Source organism: Notolepis coatsorum, assembly GCF_963971535.1.
Source record: "Notolepis coatsorum genome assembly, chromosome: 9".
NCBI lineage: Eukaryota > Metazoa > Chordata > Actinopteri > Aulopiformes > Paralepididae > Notolepis > Notolepis coatsorum.
In genome coordinates this window covers 107,886,359-107,903,041 of record NC_140173.1, presented here as the reverse complement: position 1 = coordinate 107,903,041, position 16,683 = coordinate 107,886,359, and the positions used below count along the sequence as shown (strand labels likewise).

Here is a 16,683-nt window from a genome sequence, read left to right as displayed (position 1 = left end):
TTCACATTTTAGCAAGAATCGTGCAGTCCTAGTGACCAGTAGGACATTGAGACCAGTCAGTTGAGTGACCAGTGGGGCATTGAGACTGGTCAGTTTGAGTGACCAGTGGTGTGACTAGCTGACTGACTTGGTTTTAGAGGTCACGCATTTTGAAATTAGAAACCTCTGGAACAGAACTTTAGAGTTTCAACCGTTTCATTAACTGTTCATCCTAGTGGTGGAACGGTTCACAAAATACACGGTTCGGTTCGTATCACGGTTTTGTGGTAACGGTTTTCGGTTCGGTTCGGTTCGATATTATTATTATTATTATAATTTTTTTTTAAATGTAACACTCCAAAAATGTAAACATGCTTCTCATTTATTATATATATATATAAAAAGTTTACAGCGGTTTGCCTTAAATAATGTTTGGCACACAAAGACCGAACCGACTGAAAAATATAGGCTACATTTGTCAAAGTATTAACAAACAAACAAAATAATTAAACCTTTCTATTTTCGTGGCCACATTATAGACAAAATCATCACCATAAAGTATGCATATTCTCAACCAGCACTAGACTTTCCTTTCTTTAAAATAAACACAAAAAAACAATGTCAACAATGTTTAAATTCCCTGATTGTCAGTTCTTAAATCATTGGACGCCAATCACGAGTATAGACGGGTTTTAATCGTCATTTCTTTTATTAGCGATATCCATTCATTTTCATCCAACCAACCTGATGTTATCGTTGGGAATGGGTCTGAGCTCGCAAAAGGGCAAATACCACCGCCTATCGTCTCCCGGATGGTATTGCACATCATTGGATTGGCTGGGGATGTGCATCAAGAAGAAAAGTCGGGTCCGGGTTTTGCTTCTCGGGCATGCAGTATCGTTGTACCACGTTGACTGGGGGGACTGGGAGCAGCGTGGATTATGTGTTTTGGACTATAACGTTGGATCAATGGACGGGATCGATATATGGAATGGCGATCACGAATTGGATTAATCTTTTTGCAGAACATCTGATGTGAGGTAAGGACTCGATGTTACCAGTCTTGGGTTAATCAGATTTTTTTTCATAGCGATCACAACGTGTCTGTGTGTGTGCCGTTGGCGCTGAGCAAGGCACGGATAAGCGATTGTTCAGCCCGCTTTTGTATCGTGCATAAGGACACATACTATCGATAATCTAGCGTTTATTTGAAAACGATATAAATCAGCCGAAAAATTACAACGTGTTGTGTATTCCACTAAAGGGCTATTATCACGTCTTTCTCTGGAATTACTAGAAAACTCCAAAACTATACTCTTATTCAAAATGGTATAAAATGGAAATGTACAGATGAAAAAACTATCCGTTTCATACATGTTGACTGCAAGCAAGTCATTGATAAGCGACGGTGTATTAGACACATAGCCATAATTTAAGATATATTTTAAGCACTCACAAATTTCCCCGTCCTCCCATTAGGGATGGGTACCGAATTCGGTACTTTTGAGGTACCGAACCGAAACACGTCGGTACTACCGAGTATCGAATCAAGTGAGAAACCGAAAAAAAAATAAAAATTGTATTTCTTTATTACATTTTTTTTTTTTTTTTTTACTTTTTTTTTCATGTCAACGTTCACACGCACAATATATGCTTACCTAGGATTTGACTTGATTCAACAACAAAGCAGTCGGAGCAATGACAAGCCGAAAACTGTCGAAATTGTAGTTATTTGAAGTTTGGATTTTTTTTTACGACTGAGGTAGGTACATTAAATTTCTTGAGACTAAAGTACCGAAAAAAGGTACCGTTGGGTACCGGTATCGATTCACAGGTACCGGTACCGGTTCAAATGTGAAAGGTACCCATCCCTACCTCCCATTGATTAAAGTGGTAGCGTGCAATTTAAATATTGAGTGCAACACAGTAATTGTGAAACGGTGGTGGATTAACGTAATTCACACACGGAACTGTCTATGGGTTGGGAGTCCACACGGAAAATTTTGCGTGTGGTACCTTCGTTCTCAACTCTACCTACAGTGTAAGTTGAGTGGAGTCGAATTGAGTTGATACCATGCAGTGGGAAAGCGGCAATAGTCCCGGTTGGAGTTAGTAAACACAATGTTAGCCTTCTTGGATGTTGAATAAACGGCATTGTCTTTCGACACCCCGCCTCAGACTCCCATTTTATCCTCTGCTAGCTACGGTAACATTTCATTGATGTCTCTGATGATGATTTCACTGGCTGTATTGGAGCTGGCGGGCTACCAACGTGCGTTGTACTTGTAGCGTCACAAACCATGCTAACGTTATGGCAAGATGTAGGCCTATGTAATGTTAATGCCAAATGTTTTTAAAGTCGGAATGAAGATTGATTTATATTGCGCTTGCCATTTCCACGCACTTTCTACGAACTGACAGCACCTGCTGCAGCAGCCGGCGCTTCACCTCTCCGTGCCAAATGAAGACAACTTTTTTCTTTGCATCCCCTGAACCAAATACCCACACGCCCCAAACCGTGGAGGTCGTGCCGAACGGTGTACGGTTCGAATGCATACCGTTCCACCGCTAGTTCATCCCATTAGCTGTTCATCCCATTAGCTGTCCATCCCATTGTTAAAGCAATGACGCACAGGTAACATCCTAAAGCAATGAAGGTGGCCGATACTGATTGCAACAGGAAGGGGAAGTGACAACTGGGGGTGGAAATGAGGTGGCCGTTGTGTTCTATGGGGAATATCATGAGGCAACACTGCTGGCTCTGTAGTGGCTGGTCTTCACTGTAGCAGAGGGCTGGGGTCTGAGTGGCAGAGTCATTCATTCACTCATTAAAACCACTCAAAATATCACACATTGCCTTGCAGTATGCTGTAGTAGGCTGGCTGATAATGCAGCCAACACCTCTCACAGGAATAGTTAAGAAACATATCCACAGGTGCGGCTGGGTAGCGCAGTGGACTAAGCACTCGCCTACCAACACAGATACTCTGGGATCAAATCCAGCCATCAGCGGTACATCCGGCTTAGTCAGTCGTCCCTACTAACACAATTGGCAGTGTTAGCGGGTGGGAAGCCGGTGGGGTATGTGTCCTGGTCGGTGTAAACTGCGACTCCTACTGGTCGGCGGGGCGCCCGTTAGCCTAGGCATTGTCCAACTAACGCCTCTCCAGAAGGCTAACCGGCACTGTCCGCTTCCATTCATTGTGCTAAGCTAGGCTAACATGCAGCCAGATAGCTTTCTAATGAATGCACAGAGAGGAAACGGGTATCTTTCTTCTCTCTCTGGAGAAGACTGTAAGCCAATTTCCCAAAATGTTGGCGTGTTCCTTTAAGTAGTTCAGACGGCAGTGGAAACTCAATGGTCCATTGAAACCATACTGATCTTTCTGTGGATGCAAAGCTGGTCCGACTGCTGCTCAGGTTTGGCTTTATGTTGGTGTTTCCTCCCTTATGTCAAGTTACCTGCTGGTACATTTCCCAGAGTGGAGACAGGAGCAGCAGCCAGCCTGGACTTTGCCCTGTTGCGGCAGCCAGGCGGGCCAGTCTGTTTACCTACCACGTTCCTATCACCGTCAACAAGCCAGTGGCTCTGTGGTGGGCCGTGGGTGGGGCAGATAACCTCATATATAGGTCGGTGTTGATAACGGGCTCACAGAGAACAGATAGGAAGACATCAGAACCTGGATGAGTAATGATTCTAAAAATAGGTGCGTTCTGGTGGCTTGGTGGTCCATGGTGATATAACATGCACTCTCTCGGATATCATCATCACTCTCCACTGTATGGGTGGCTTGTTGACAACATAAAACATTCTGAACAGACCCAAGTTCATTCCCTGTTGCAATGTTTGCTAATGCAATAACTTGACAGGAAATACACTTTGGTCCAAACTGTTGCATAGCAACAGAACTCCAGTGAAACAGTCTATACCAGCAGTTCTCAAACTACGGGGCGTGACCCAAAGTGGGCTTGTGGGTAGATGACAGTGGTGTTGCGCATTGGCAAGTAAAGTTTAAAAAAATTATTATGTTCTGGCAACATATTTAGGCTAAATATGCCTCATTTTATAAATGTGTATTGATAACATAGTGCTGTAATAAAATGTTCTAATAAATATGCATGATCAAGTTCAACAACGTGTGCTTTTATTTGGATATTCCTTAATTCCACATTGAAATTACGTGATATATTAACACTTTGAGAGCCCACCACGTGATAACACGTGTTATCAGCCCGCTCCCTGAATGCCCACCACGACAATTAGCGTGTGATTTTTTTTATTAGCGCTCTGAATTCATATTTCATCAACGGAGTCTCCCGTTGGTAAACCAGCCCCATCAGGAGCTCAGATGTGAAAAAACCGCCCCCTATCGTCTCCCAGATGGTAATGCACCCTTTTGGAATGGACTCAATGAAAATGGATGAGAAAAGAAAAATCCGGAATCCACATTTTAATTCTCAGGCATGTACCCCGAGCCGATCGGATTCATTGTGGACCATCAGAACAGCGTGGAATATGTATGTGTTTACAGTATGTAGCGTTGGATCAATAAAAGCGATAGATTTTTGGAATGGCGATCAGGAATTGGAATGATCTTTTTGGAGAACATCTGATCTGAGGTAAGGAATCTATTTTACAAGTCTTGGGATAATCAGAGTTGTATTCGCTGAGCTCTCAGCATTCGCCCTATGTGTGATGTGGCTGTTTGTGCGTGATGGCTTTGAGGAAATCAAAGAATTGATTTTTCAGATTGCCTATATAGCGTGCATACGTACACATAATTATACTATCGATAATCTAGCGTTTATTTGAAAACGATTCATAAATAGGCCGAAAAATTACAGCGTTTTTGTGTATTCTAGAATATTCCAGTACAGGGCGTTTATTATCGAATCTTTTTATTTTCCTTGAAAACGAGGGCTTTTCAAAATGCTATAAAACGGGGAAATGAACCAATAAAAAAACAATCTGCTTCGACAATGTTGACTGGAAAATGAGTCATTGATAAGCGACGAGCAGATTAGACACAGCCATAATTTAAAACATAGATTAGGCGTTATTAACGCTAACATTGAAGTGGATGATGGGCATTCAAGCACTAAATCGTGCGCCCCCTGCTGGCACTGAAAGTGTTAAGTGTGGGGTCGCCAAAAAAAAATCCTAAATTAAATCGGGTCATGGTATAAAGAAATTTGAGAACCCCTGGTCTATACCATCAAATAAAAGCAGATCATCAATGAAAATAGCAAATGCCACTCCCAAAATACTTCATGCGTGCTAGTCCAGGACTAAGCTATAAACCCAAACTAGGATAATTAAGCACCAAAATCAGTGTCCTGGCCAAATGTTCCAAGATCGGGGCACTAGAGAGTAGAGATATGAGATTTCCACTGTGAGAGAACAATAGGGTTGATGAGAAATGCCGCCTAGACTTCTGGTGCAGTCTACTCTGTGTGCCTAGAAAACTCATCACAGCAGCCAGAGCCCATGACACCCATTCAAACCCTTTTTTTTTTTTTTTTTAAGATAAAACGTATTTTTTTTTAATCCAGCATCTGCAATACACTACTACTCATCATCACTAGTATGGAGTAGATACTGCACTGAAAACGTGCACACCTGCATGTGCGCACACACACACACTTCTTGCATACCTCATTATCTTTCTTACACTGTACTACTATGCCACCTGACTGTGACACACACCCCTTATCCAATAGGTGCCACACCCTTGCAATGGTTGGATTCTTGTTACAACAAGGAGCTTAAGGATAACATTTAATTCACTGAAACGCACACCTGCCCTACCAAACACAAAGAAAAAACAAAACACATTATCACAGCAGATACAATTAGACTATGACAAGACACTTAGGTTTGACCCAATAATTAAACACACAAGTCTAGTAGTAAGTAACCAACGCTAATTGCAAGTTAGAATAGGCATGGGTTTGAATTCCATGCCCTCTATAATTTTAAAAAGGGACATGTCACTGAACTGTCAGTGTGATGTAATGTCTCTGAATAACTACGAGAGAGAGAGTGAGAGCGAGAGAAAGGAAGAAACTAATTTAAGAGTGTTTTTCTCTGCTTCAAGATGGACAGATCCGTCTCCCTTACAGTATCTCAGTTTATCTCCCAGAAGTCCTTTCTACAGTAACTAGTGCATAGTTTAACCTTAAGAGTTAAGGCAAAGAATAGGTTAATAAACAACTTTTTAGGTTACGGTTTTGCTAGCTTATCCAAAAAGTGACAAGACGACCCAATGCGAGCCGACTAAAAGATACTGTGTGACCTAAGACATAAGGCAAGGCCAAGCCATGAACCCTCCCCCGGTGAACACCGGCTTCCAGGGAGTCCCAGTTCAGACCAGTAAATGTACCCATAATGCCAGCCTGTGACATCACGCTAGGCATGACAACCAGGACTATGGAACATTAACATAAAGTACACGTAAATCTGCCAGCTTCTCCGTCCACCTCACAAGATACACCAGAGTTATGCGTGGCATGTAGACGGAATTAAATACTTTAGGAATGAGATCATAAATCGACTATGGAATGATGTGTGTGTGTGTGTGGCTAACAAGGAAGTGTGAGCATGAATCACTTTTCTCCGTCACTGCCATGCTAATGAAAGCGTGGCCTGGTAGTGACAGGCTTAGAGATTCATCTATCAAATAATAAAAACTCTCCCAACATTATATACAGCCAACATTATTATCTGGCATAGTTTAGTGAACCAGCTCATCGTTCATCCTGCACATTCATACAGTCTGGCAGGGTTTGGAGCACATGTGAGCATTTAGTGCAGCACACACACTGTACCGTGCACCTGGGGGGATGGATTGAACAATTGTGTGTGTGTGTGTGTGTGTGTGTGTGTGTGTGTGTGCGCGTATTAGGCAGTGGATGACATTTGCTCACTTCATGCCAGCACCTTAGTGTGGTTATGAGCAGATGTGTGCATGTGAAGGCTCCAGTGGTTGTGGGTGTCATGCTCCTCTGACAGCTGCCCCCTGCCCCCTGCCTCACCCCTCGGCACTCCACTGTTTCACTTCCTGCTAAATGCACCGTTTTCAATCAAACCGTGACACAGCCAACCATTCTCACAGAGTACGGGGCTTGTGGTGTTAGTCAGGGATGGATCAGAACAACGGAATGAAACACTACTATTAGAAATAAATACACAAAATACACACGTGCAACCCTGAAATCTTAAAAAGATGTCATTCAGGGTGAGATTTTATTTTTCTATTATGCAGTTGCAGATACTTCGATCACACAAGGCTTTTGCATTTCGTTGTATCCTGCCTTGTGTGCCTCAAGAAACAGCCAAGTTATCAGGCCAGTTCTAAAAACATGCAGATCAGCACCACAATCCACCCGGCCGTGGTGTGCATTTTATTTGACTGCCACTGTAGTAAACTGGAGTATACCGGTTCAGACTGGAATTTAACCCACAACTCTAGCACTATAAGCAAAATAAATGCAAAAAACTACTCCACAAAGTACTGAGACAAACAACTGAATGTGGGAACACCCTTTTTTCTCATAGAATCCTTGAACAACCTTTCATTCTTGGCTAGACAGTCAATTAACCCTGACCCTTTTTCTATTAACCTGCAGTAACTTAGCCTTTAGTTTTTGGAATCCATTTCTGATGAATTATAAACACATCAAAAGGAGGCTTATTAAATTAATTAACATAGCTGTGGATGATAATTATCCATTACCTAAGGAAGGAAACCACTGTTGCCAAGGAATGTAAGCCATTCACCTTAAATCACTGCTCAGTGACATTCATTCACTCTTACTGTGCTCATCTTCCCCTTCACAGCTAAAGTGAAAGTTATCTTTAAGGCTTCTTGGGGATTAACTGGACTTGGTAGGGTGCTCGGTGAACTTGCATCTAGGATTAGCGTTAGTTTGGGTATCTCCAATATAAAAGACGAATGTCAGCTGTCAGTATATTGTTACACTGACTAGAGTGTGTCTTGCATAACCAGACCTCTCTCTATGTTAAAGCTAATCCATGTCAAAAGAGTAGCCTATAGCAAATCTATGTGTGCGCGCACACACACACACACAAGAGAGGGAGAATGGCTTATAGCAGACTTAATGATTTTAGAATATTTCAGCTAATGAAGTGAAATATGTATTATCATCAACTACCCAGTTTGTTTTTATATCATTGGACATAGAGAGAGATGGAGAGACAGAGGGAGAGACAGAGGGAGAGAAAGAGGGAACGCGTCTTGGGCTCAGCCCTTCCCATTCCTCATGAAATCTTGGCAAAAACTAAATTGGCATCGCCCAGAGGACTGCTCCACTATGAGCGGCTCCAGGGTAACGGTTAGTTTAACTGTTTTGGGACCAGTGTTAGCTAACGTTAGTTTAGGTTTTACCGTGACTTGGGCATACAGGGATGGCGAGGATGCAAAACATGTTAGACGCATAGGACCTGTTGCTTGTGCTCCTAAATCATTTTTCCGGTTTGCACACATCTATTTTCAGTCGCAAATGTGGGTGAAACTCTCGCACTGTCGAGCCCTGCCTAGTCCAGTTGAGGTGGTTATATGAAGTCAGCTCATCTGGAATAAGAGTAAATATGCCCGATTGGTCTGGAGAGATAAGTGTTGTGGTGTAGTCTTGCTGGTCTAGGAACAACAAATCTCACCAGAACCTTCTCTCATGTTCTCTCCTAAAAATGTTGGGAATGCTTTATAGAGACCCATTACATTTATAAAAATTTGAACACCTCTACTATTACCAGATAGATAACCAGGCTGTGTGTGGACAAAGCCATGATGATGTTTCATCAAGCCAAAGCATTAGGCTAGCTCTTGGTGGGGCTGCTATTTGGCACACTTCTCCTTTTTAAAAATAAAGTTCTTATTTATATTGTATAAGTCTACAAACCCCAAAAAATGTGCCACAAATTATTTACATGTAATGTGGAGAGCACAAGGCACACACACACACTGCTAGCTGGCCTGCATCAGTGGTGGAGCACGGGACTTAGGGCCTCAGTTGGGCCCTGTCCCGTCTGTTCTGAGCATGCTCACTGGAGCGTTGTCTATCAAAGACTTCTTTCATCCTGCAAATGTTCATGTCGAACACGACAACGTGACAACACACACACGCGCAAGTCGTGCATATACACGGTAAGCAATGGCTAAAAATACATGCTCACTATTTCTCCATAAACCATTACACACCTGTTAAAATACACACATCTTTCCTGAAACATTTCCTTACTCTTCTTAAGTGTCGAATAGCTTCATCTTAGACTTTAAAAAGGTAAAGTTAATAAAGGTCTCTGAGGTCCACAAAACAAGTCTTTGAAGTTTTCTTTGCTGGAAATTAGGGCTGGGCGATATGGAAAAAAATCATATCGCGATAACGATATGATAATGTTATCATATTTCTCGATATCGATAATTATCGAAATTGTTATAAGTATAAAATAAAAAAACAATTTTTATATATTTTTTTAAACAGGTGTATGTTTATTTTGCAGCAATTCTTTGTCGTTGCCGCCTTCTTTAGTGTTACATCCCCTCACACTCCAGTTCTCAGGCTGCAGCTGGTTTAAAAGCGAAAGTAAACCGGCTTCTCTGCTGGCTGTGGCTCCAGGGGAGTTGAACAGTTCTGGCTCTGCTAGTTTATTTTCAATCTTTTGGCGCTTTTTTGGTGGACAAACCACCACACAGGTTGGTACTGGGCTGCTCACTATGGTCTAATGTGAGCCGTATGCATGCCCGCCTCTCTTGGCTTAACGTTGAAAATAGATTGTCTTTTAATATACTTGTGCTGTTCAAGTTGGTCATGAGCAGTAAGACTCCTGTTTTTATACATAATCAGATTGTTTTTAGTAATACTGTGCACGAGCATTACACTAGAGGTTCCAGTAGTGGGCAGCTTGAATTGCCAGGTCCTAGAACCAGCGCTCTGGGGAGATCTTTTATTTTTAGAGCATTAACTCTGTGGAATGGCCTGCCTCGGAACCTCTGCTGCATTTACAGTAGATTCACTTTTAAAAAGAATCTTAAATTGTTTTTAACACTGTAAAGTGGTTTTTTGTTTTTGTTTTACACTAATGTAATTTTAGCTATTAATTGTTAAAGTAGGTTCATTATGCATTGTGTGTACTGACTTTTAATAATTTTGTTTTTTTGCAATGGTGATTGTTTTTGTGTTTTTTTGTGCGTGGACCCCAGGAAGACTAGCTGGTTGCTATCGCACCAGCTAATGGGGATCCCTAATAAAATCAAATCAAATCACACATGTGCACCGTGACTCGTGACTGGAGTCTAGTTCTGCTAGCACACATAGCCTACTGTGTACAGATGGTTTCAAACTGCATTTTAAATTAGAAAGCAAACAAAATAAATGGACAAGAGAAAAATAAATCTCAATTTGGTCAGTATTGTCATTTAGACAAGCAAAGCCATTACTTTAAGTTGCAGGCAAGAAAGACAAGTCTGTCCACTGTCTCTGGTTTTAAAACTGCCCTGTTGCAGGTCACACAAAAAAAAATTGATTAAAATATATCGCGATATTTATCGTTATCGTTATATCGCCCAGCCCTACTGGAAATACCACTCATTATGCATTCTAGGAAGCCTCTATACCCCTCAGTTTCAGTTCTGTTCTCGACAGGCTGTGTCTGTAGCTTTTAATGCAAAAAAAAGCTGTGCTCAGGAACTGCGGGTGAACTCTCGTGAAATTCAGATCAAACGGTCCATGTTGTCGGAAACATATTTTAGATAACAGTTTGGTGGAAAACAAGAAGGTTTACAAACAAGCACACATGAGTCAAGGACAGCGCATTGTCTATGATCCCTGATTAACGTATAATGGAGAGGCAATCTGAATGGCTTGTTGAAGCATGTTTTCTGACCTAGGCAGCCCAGAAAAATGTACCTCGTCTTATTTCACGGTTTGTGCATTAGTAGGCCCATCAGAGACCCGAATGCTTGTTTTTCATAATACAGTATGTGACCTTTAATAAACAATAAGACTATCCATGCAACTTCATCTTCCTACACAGTTCCCACACACTTTAATAAACAATCATCTCTCTGTTTCCTGGATCACCGCTCCAAAGCACAACCAACCTCTTAATATCTTAACATAATGGAGCATTTTCATCTCTTTAATATGAATGATGGAGATTAGCAAACCGTATAAAATCAATGTGTTACCATCGTGGATTCTGGGGAATAGTAATTATCAAAAATATATATATTGTGGTAAAATGTTACATGTTCCCACTTCATTCAGGGGGCGACAGTGGCTCAGGAGGTAGAGCAGTCGTCTGGCAATCCGGAGGTTCCCGGTTCGATTCCCGCTCCTCCCGGGCAGCGTGTCGATGTGTCCTTGAGCAAGACACTTAACCCCTAATTGCTCCCGATGAGCAGGTTGGCACCTTGCATGGTTGCCTCCACCGTCAGTGACTGGGTGAACATATCGGTGAATGGGTCAAATGTGAGTAACAAATTGTAAAGCGCTTTGGATAAAAGCGCTATAAAAAAAAGCAGCCATTTACCATTCTATGAATTCATAAAAACAAATGAAATTATTATTCCCTAAAATAATGCAAATGAGATTTAAATATAAGCCTTGCAAACAGGTGAAACAGATTCCCAGTGAATATGCAGAGAGGACGTACTCTAGATTGAGATAGTAGTATGTAGAATGTAGTACGTTCATAATTAGGGTGATGACTGGCTACTGTACAAGACTATCGAGTCATGACGAGTCATTTAGTCATAGGATTAGGAGCCTTTTCAGGCTCAAAGCTCAACAAAACAATATCACAAACACAGCATGTTGACGGAAACGCCAGCGACGCTAGAGATCTGCTCTGCTACACTGATGCTTACAAAGCAGAATGGGGAAACCCCCATCCCTCCCTCCCTCTCCTCTCCTCTCCTCTCCTCTCCTCTCCTCTCCTCTCCTCTCCTCGTCCACCTCTCTCTCTCTCTCTCTCTCCCTGGCCATTGTTGTCATGGGCCAACCAATCAGGGCCAGTTATGCTGTTGAGCGGTTTGGGAGCCCAGCGTGTTGTGATGGGGGTTGAGGATTAGATGTAGAGGTTTGGGAGCCCAGCGTGTTGTGATGGGGGTTGAGGATTAGATGTAGAGGTTTGGGAGCCCAGCGTGTTGTGATGGGGGTTGAGGATTAGATGTAGAGGTTTGGGAGCCCAGCGTGTTGTGATGGGGGTTGAGGATTAGATGTAGAGGTTTGGGAGCCCAGCGTGTTGTGATGGGGGTTGAGGATTAGATGTAGAGGTTTGGGAGCCCAGCGTGTTGTGATGGGGGTTGAGGATTAGATGTAGAGGTTTGGGACCCCAGCGTGTTGTGATGGGGGTTGAGACCCCAGCGTGTTGTGATGGGGGTTGAGGATTAGATGTAGAGAAGGGTCTGCCTGGCCTCCTCTGGGCTGGAAGACATGGATGATGGATGCATCAAAAATAATTTTCCTCCCTCCCTCTGTCTGTGTGTTCGTGTGTGTGTGTCCGTGTCTGTGTGTGTGTGTGTGTGTGTGTGTGTGTGTGTGTGCGTTTCTCTCCCTCTATCGCTCTCTCTCCCCCTCTAAAATATGTTACCCCAGAACTCTGCTCTCCTCCACTCCTTTTTCCACTCCTCTCTCAAACCCTTCCCCTCTTCTACTTGATATAGTTTGATGTGTCAATATTCTCATTGTTAGTTGGTGTTTGTATTGTAGTGTGTCAATGATGGTGTATTATAATGGCACTTAAGGAGTATTATGTAAATAATGCAAAACTCCATAGCTTCTCCTCCGATCCCATGTTGAGCTGCATCTCATGCCGTTTTTGATCTTCTATTCCAAGGGCCCAAAATAAATAAATGTTATCGATTGATCAATATTTTTACCCCCATATCTCCTCTCCTCCATCTCTATTCTCCTCCATCTCTCCTCTCCTCCAGCTCTCCATCTCTCCATCTCTCCTCTTTCTGCACCTCATCAATGTTTCATGAGGTGCTGGAGAGCGTCTGTCATCAACTCATGATCCCCTCCTCCCTCCCTCTCTCCTTTCTTCCCCTCTTTCTTTCCCTCTCTCACTCAATCCATCCATCTCTTAGTAAATTGGGAGGATGCTTGAGTGCCTCTTGTCATGATGACAGATAAAGAGGGTGAAAGCCCCTCTGCTCAACGCTAGGACCTGGTAAAGAGTGCGGTACAGAAATGTGATGATTAACACAACCATCGGACCAGCGCTGCATTCAACAACCAACAGATACAAAAGGAACAATAACTTGCATCGTTATACAGGAAGACGGAAGGATATTGGCTGAAACAAACTAAAAATTGTGCACCTGTGATTTACGGAACAATGTTTTTTTATCTGGCATCTCTCAAGCATCCAGCTGCAAAATATTATGTTTCACTGGGGCTTAACAAGGGGGTGGTCTATCATATAATATGATCATTTATACTAACAAGCTGGAATGCAATCCTTTGACACACCCCCTCAAGTGCACTCGAGTGCAATAATCACCCAACCATTTATTGCCCATGTGGGAATTGAACTGACGGCATTTAGGACGCGAGTGCTGCTCTTAACCACCTGAGCCAGGAGCATGATGGCAGACTAATTTACAACACATCCTCTTCCCATCTCCCAAAGATCCAACTGTCATTAAAACAACTCCCAATCTCATCTCAATCGGTCAGTCCTACTTCATCTTTATCCGTCAGTTAGCTGGCTAGTTATCTTCAGCACTGCACATAGAAACACATGGCAAACAAAGCACCAACCTACTGTACAGGCCAAGGGCTACATTACACTAACTGCACGGGCCCATGCATGGGCAAAGACAGTAGCTTGTCGTGGCATCAAAGACATGAAATACACATTAACCACAGATGGGGGTTTGGGGAGACCAGCGGGCAACAGTGGCACAGTAGTTAGCACTGTTGCCTCACAACAAGAAGGTCCTGGGTTCCAACCCCAGCAGGGGGTGTTTGCATGTTCTCCCTGTGTTTGCGTGGGTTTCCTCCGGGTACTCCGCCAAAAGACATGCATACAGTAGGTATATAATACTCCTGCCATTTCCCTTGACCAAGATACCGGCATTACAACTGGAGTTGGTCCACGGGGAGCTGCCCACTGCTCCTAGATAGTTAGGATGGGTCAAAATGCAGAGACTGCATTTCCCCAAGGGGATTAATAAAGGTTCAACTTAACTACAACATCAACGTGTAATTGTCAAGTCTCAAAACGTCTCAAAGTTCTTGTGCAACAACGTTTCTGTTTCAGAGACTCATACAGCCACTCCACTACTTTTCAAAATAATAGATCAGCTTCAAGTGTAAAACCATGTATACGTGTTCACCACTGTCTTGTGGCATTATAAACCACCTGCAAGCCACGCCGATTGTACAAGCCACCAGCTACGAGCACATTAATTTAACAACACTGTGCCAGCAGCGCTAGTGCACTCATCCAAGTAGGACGGTGTTGAATGTCGTCTTGCAGCCGGATCCTCCAGTCCCTCTAAACTTTCAGCAGTTTGAAGGCGTCCCTCAAGCTGCTCTTCAGAAACAACACTGAAGCGACTGAAAGTGACTACAGAACCGGCAATGTCAAACTAATAGACCGTAGCGGTCGAGCCTGCCATTCCTCAAAGCTGCCTGCAGCAAAAACATTTGCATAATCGGTGTTTCACAAAGAATTACATCTTGGCAGAGTGAAAACCCCTCAATGTTATCAAGCCACCAAAACACTCCATTGAAAGCGATATAGATGAAATTATTTTAGGCAGCATGGTGGTGGCAGCTCTGGGCAAGGTGGCCTGTCCAGTCAGACAGAAACACTCCCATAAGTGGGGTCCAAGTGTTCCAGTATCTTACCTTGCAACTGTTTGAACCTCCCTTCCAACTGGTTATAGTTGAATGCAGCCTGGGAAGAGAAGCCATGTGGCAGGGGGCTGGTCCCTCGGACAGGGCTGAGGCTGGGGCTGGGGCCACGACCGGGGCTGTGAGAGGGCCCTGGGTAGTCCGATGCTGGCGAGAGGGGGCCAGGAGAGAGGGGGCCAGGCATACTGGTGGCCCTCTGGAGCTCCATATTGCAGAGTCCAGGAGAATCGCAAGGGGTTCAGGAAAGGCAAGTCTCCAACCGAATATAGAGTCTCCGCGATATAATTGAATATAGAATTAAAGAATACCGCGATCTCCAATAGACTCCGACAGTGGATCGGTAAGTTGCTCTCCCTTTCCACGGGCATCTATTTCCATATGCTTCCTAGCTGGAAAGATGAAACGATGGAGAGAGATAATGGGGAAGGTAGAGCAGAGTCCCCCTCTCTCTCTCTGCGTGTCCTGATGCAGCAGTAGACACGTCTTGGTCTGGCAGGGGGGAAACGCTGGCTCAGCACACACGCAGCAGTGGGACTAGCAGCAGCATCATGCTTCTCTCTCTGCCTATATCCTTTCTGTTGAGCTATCCCCCCATCCTCCCTCACAGACGGTGGGGAACCTCCAAAAGAGATGAAAACAACAACAACGGCCGATGCGGGCCTTTCCTCCACAGTGAGAGAGAGAGAGAGAATGAGAGAAAGAGACAGAAAGAGATGGAGGGAAAAAGTGAAAGCAGGCTGGGTCTGTCCTCCTCCAATGTGTCGCGTGTCTCTCGCTCTCTCGCTCTCTCTCCCTCGCAGACACTGCACACCTTTCACAACCCTCAGACAGAGGGGGGGAGGGGCCGGGCAGCCTGGAATCCACCCCCTCAGCCTATCACAGCCCTTGTTTTCACTGGTGATGTCACAGCCCGATTACCATATGGGGCAGAGTGGGAGGAATTGAGAGAAAGGGAAACAGAGAGAGGAAGAGAGAAAGAGAGGAGAGAGAGTGTGAGGGGATGTGTGTGTAGGGGATAGGCTGTACCAAATCAAAACGAGTAAAGGGGGGGGGGGGGGGGAGATTTGGCTCCAGGTTCAACCATTTTTTCCCAACCCCATCATTCAGAGAAAGCAGTCCAAACATCCTGTGAATTGTACAATCCTAACATTAGAATCCCGCCGTGGAAATGTCCTTCCTGCCTGCATGCTGCCAGGAGATCCTGTCTGAGCTCACTATCCCCCTCCGCACACCTCGGCCCTCCGCTCTCTCTTAAGCTTCACACGTCCGAGTGGGCCGTGGAAAAACTTTCTGGCTTTTGAAGAACGAGACAAAGCCTGATGACATCACAGACTATAGACTTGGTTCTCACTCCTCTAGTTCTTTTTGGAGAATTCACAGATACTGGTTGAATTATCTAGATCAGCGTTTCCCAAACACAGGTCCAGGGACTAGTGCTGGTCCCCGGGATGTTGCCGAGCGGTCCCCGGCCTGGTGATCTGAAATGGGTGATTTTCTAGTATTACTTCCATTATTAAAAGGTGTCGACATCGATGCTTGCTGGTTCCCAAGACAAAAAGATAGCAGTCCACTGGTCCCTGGAGCGATAAGAGAAACGCTAGTCTCGATCATAGGTATAACCTGATTTAAGGTGGATTATTTTTCCTTTAATGGTTTAGGGCCCATCTTAAGATCCAGATACTCAACGGATAGGAAAGGATAAAATAGGCTCCGACTCCGAGTCTGTACTGTAGTATCGGCTGTCGGTCCCTCATGGTTCAGAATTTTGGAACCCTAGTCCCATTATCCATTTACCAATGATGTCGACTACAA

The 16,683-nt window shown here is 43.8% G+C and overlaps 1 protein-coding gene across 2 annotated transcripts in view; it reads right to left on the bottom strand.

The window, feature by feature from the left end:
* sptbn1 (spectrin, beta, non-erythrocytic 1) overlaps positions 1-16,683 on the bottom strand; it is a 265,257-nt gene that overhangs the window by 115,540 nt on the left and 133,034 nt on the right. Inside the window, exon 1 of one of the 2 annotated variants that reach the window (XM_084321134.1) lies at positions 14,866-15,606. The exons of the other annotated variant lie outside the window; for it this stretch is intronic. Within the exon in view, the coding sequence (XP_084177260.1) occupies positions 14,866-15,079 (214 nt within the window). The 5' untranslated portion in view covers positions 15,080-15,606. Of the gene's footprint in view, positions 1-14,865; positions 15,607-16,683 lie in introns of those variants that run through there. 2 annotated transcript variants of the gene reach the window in all.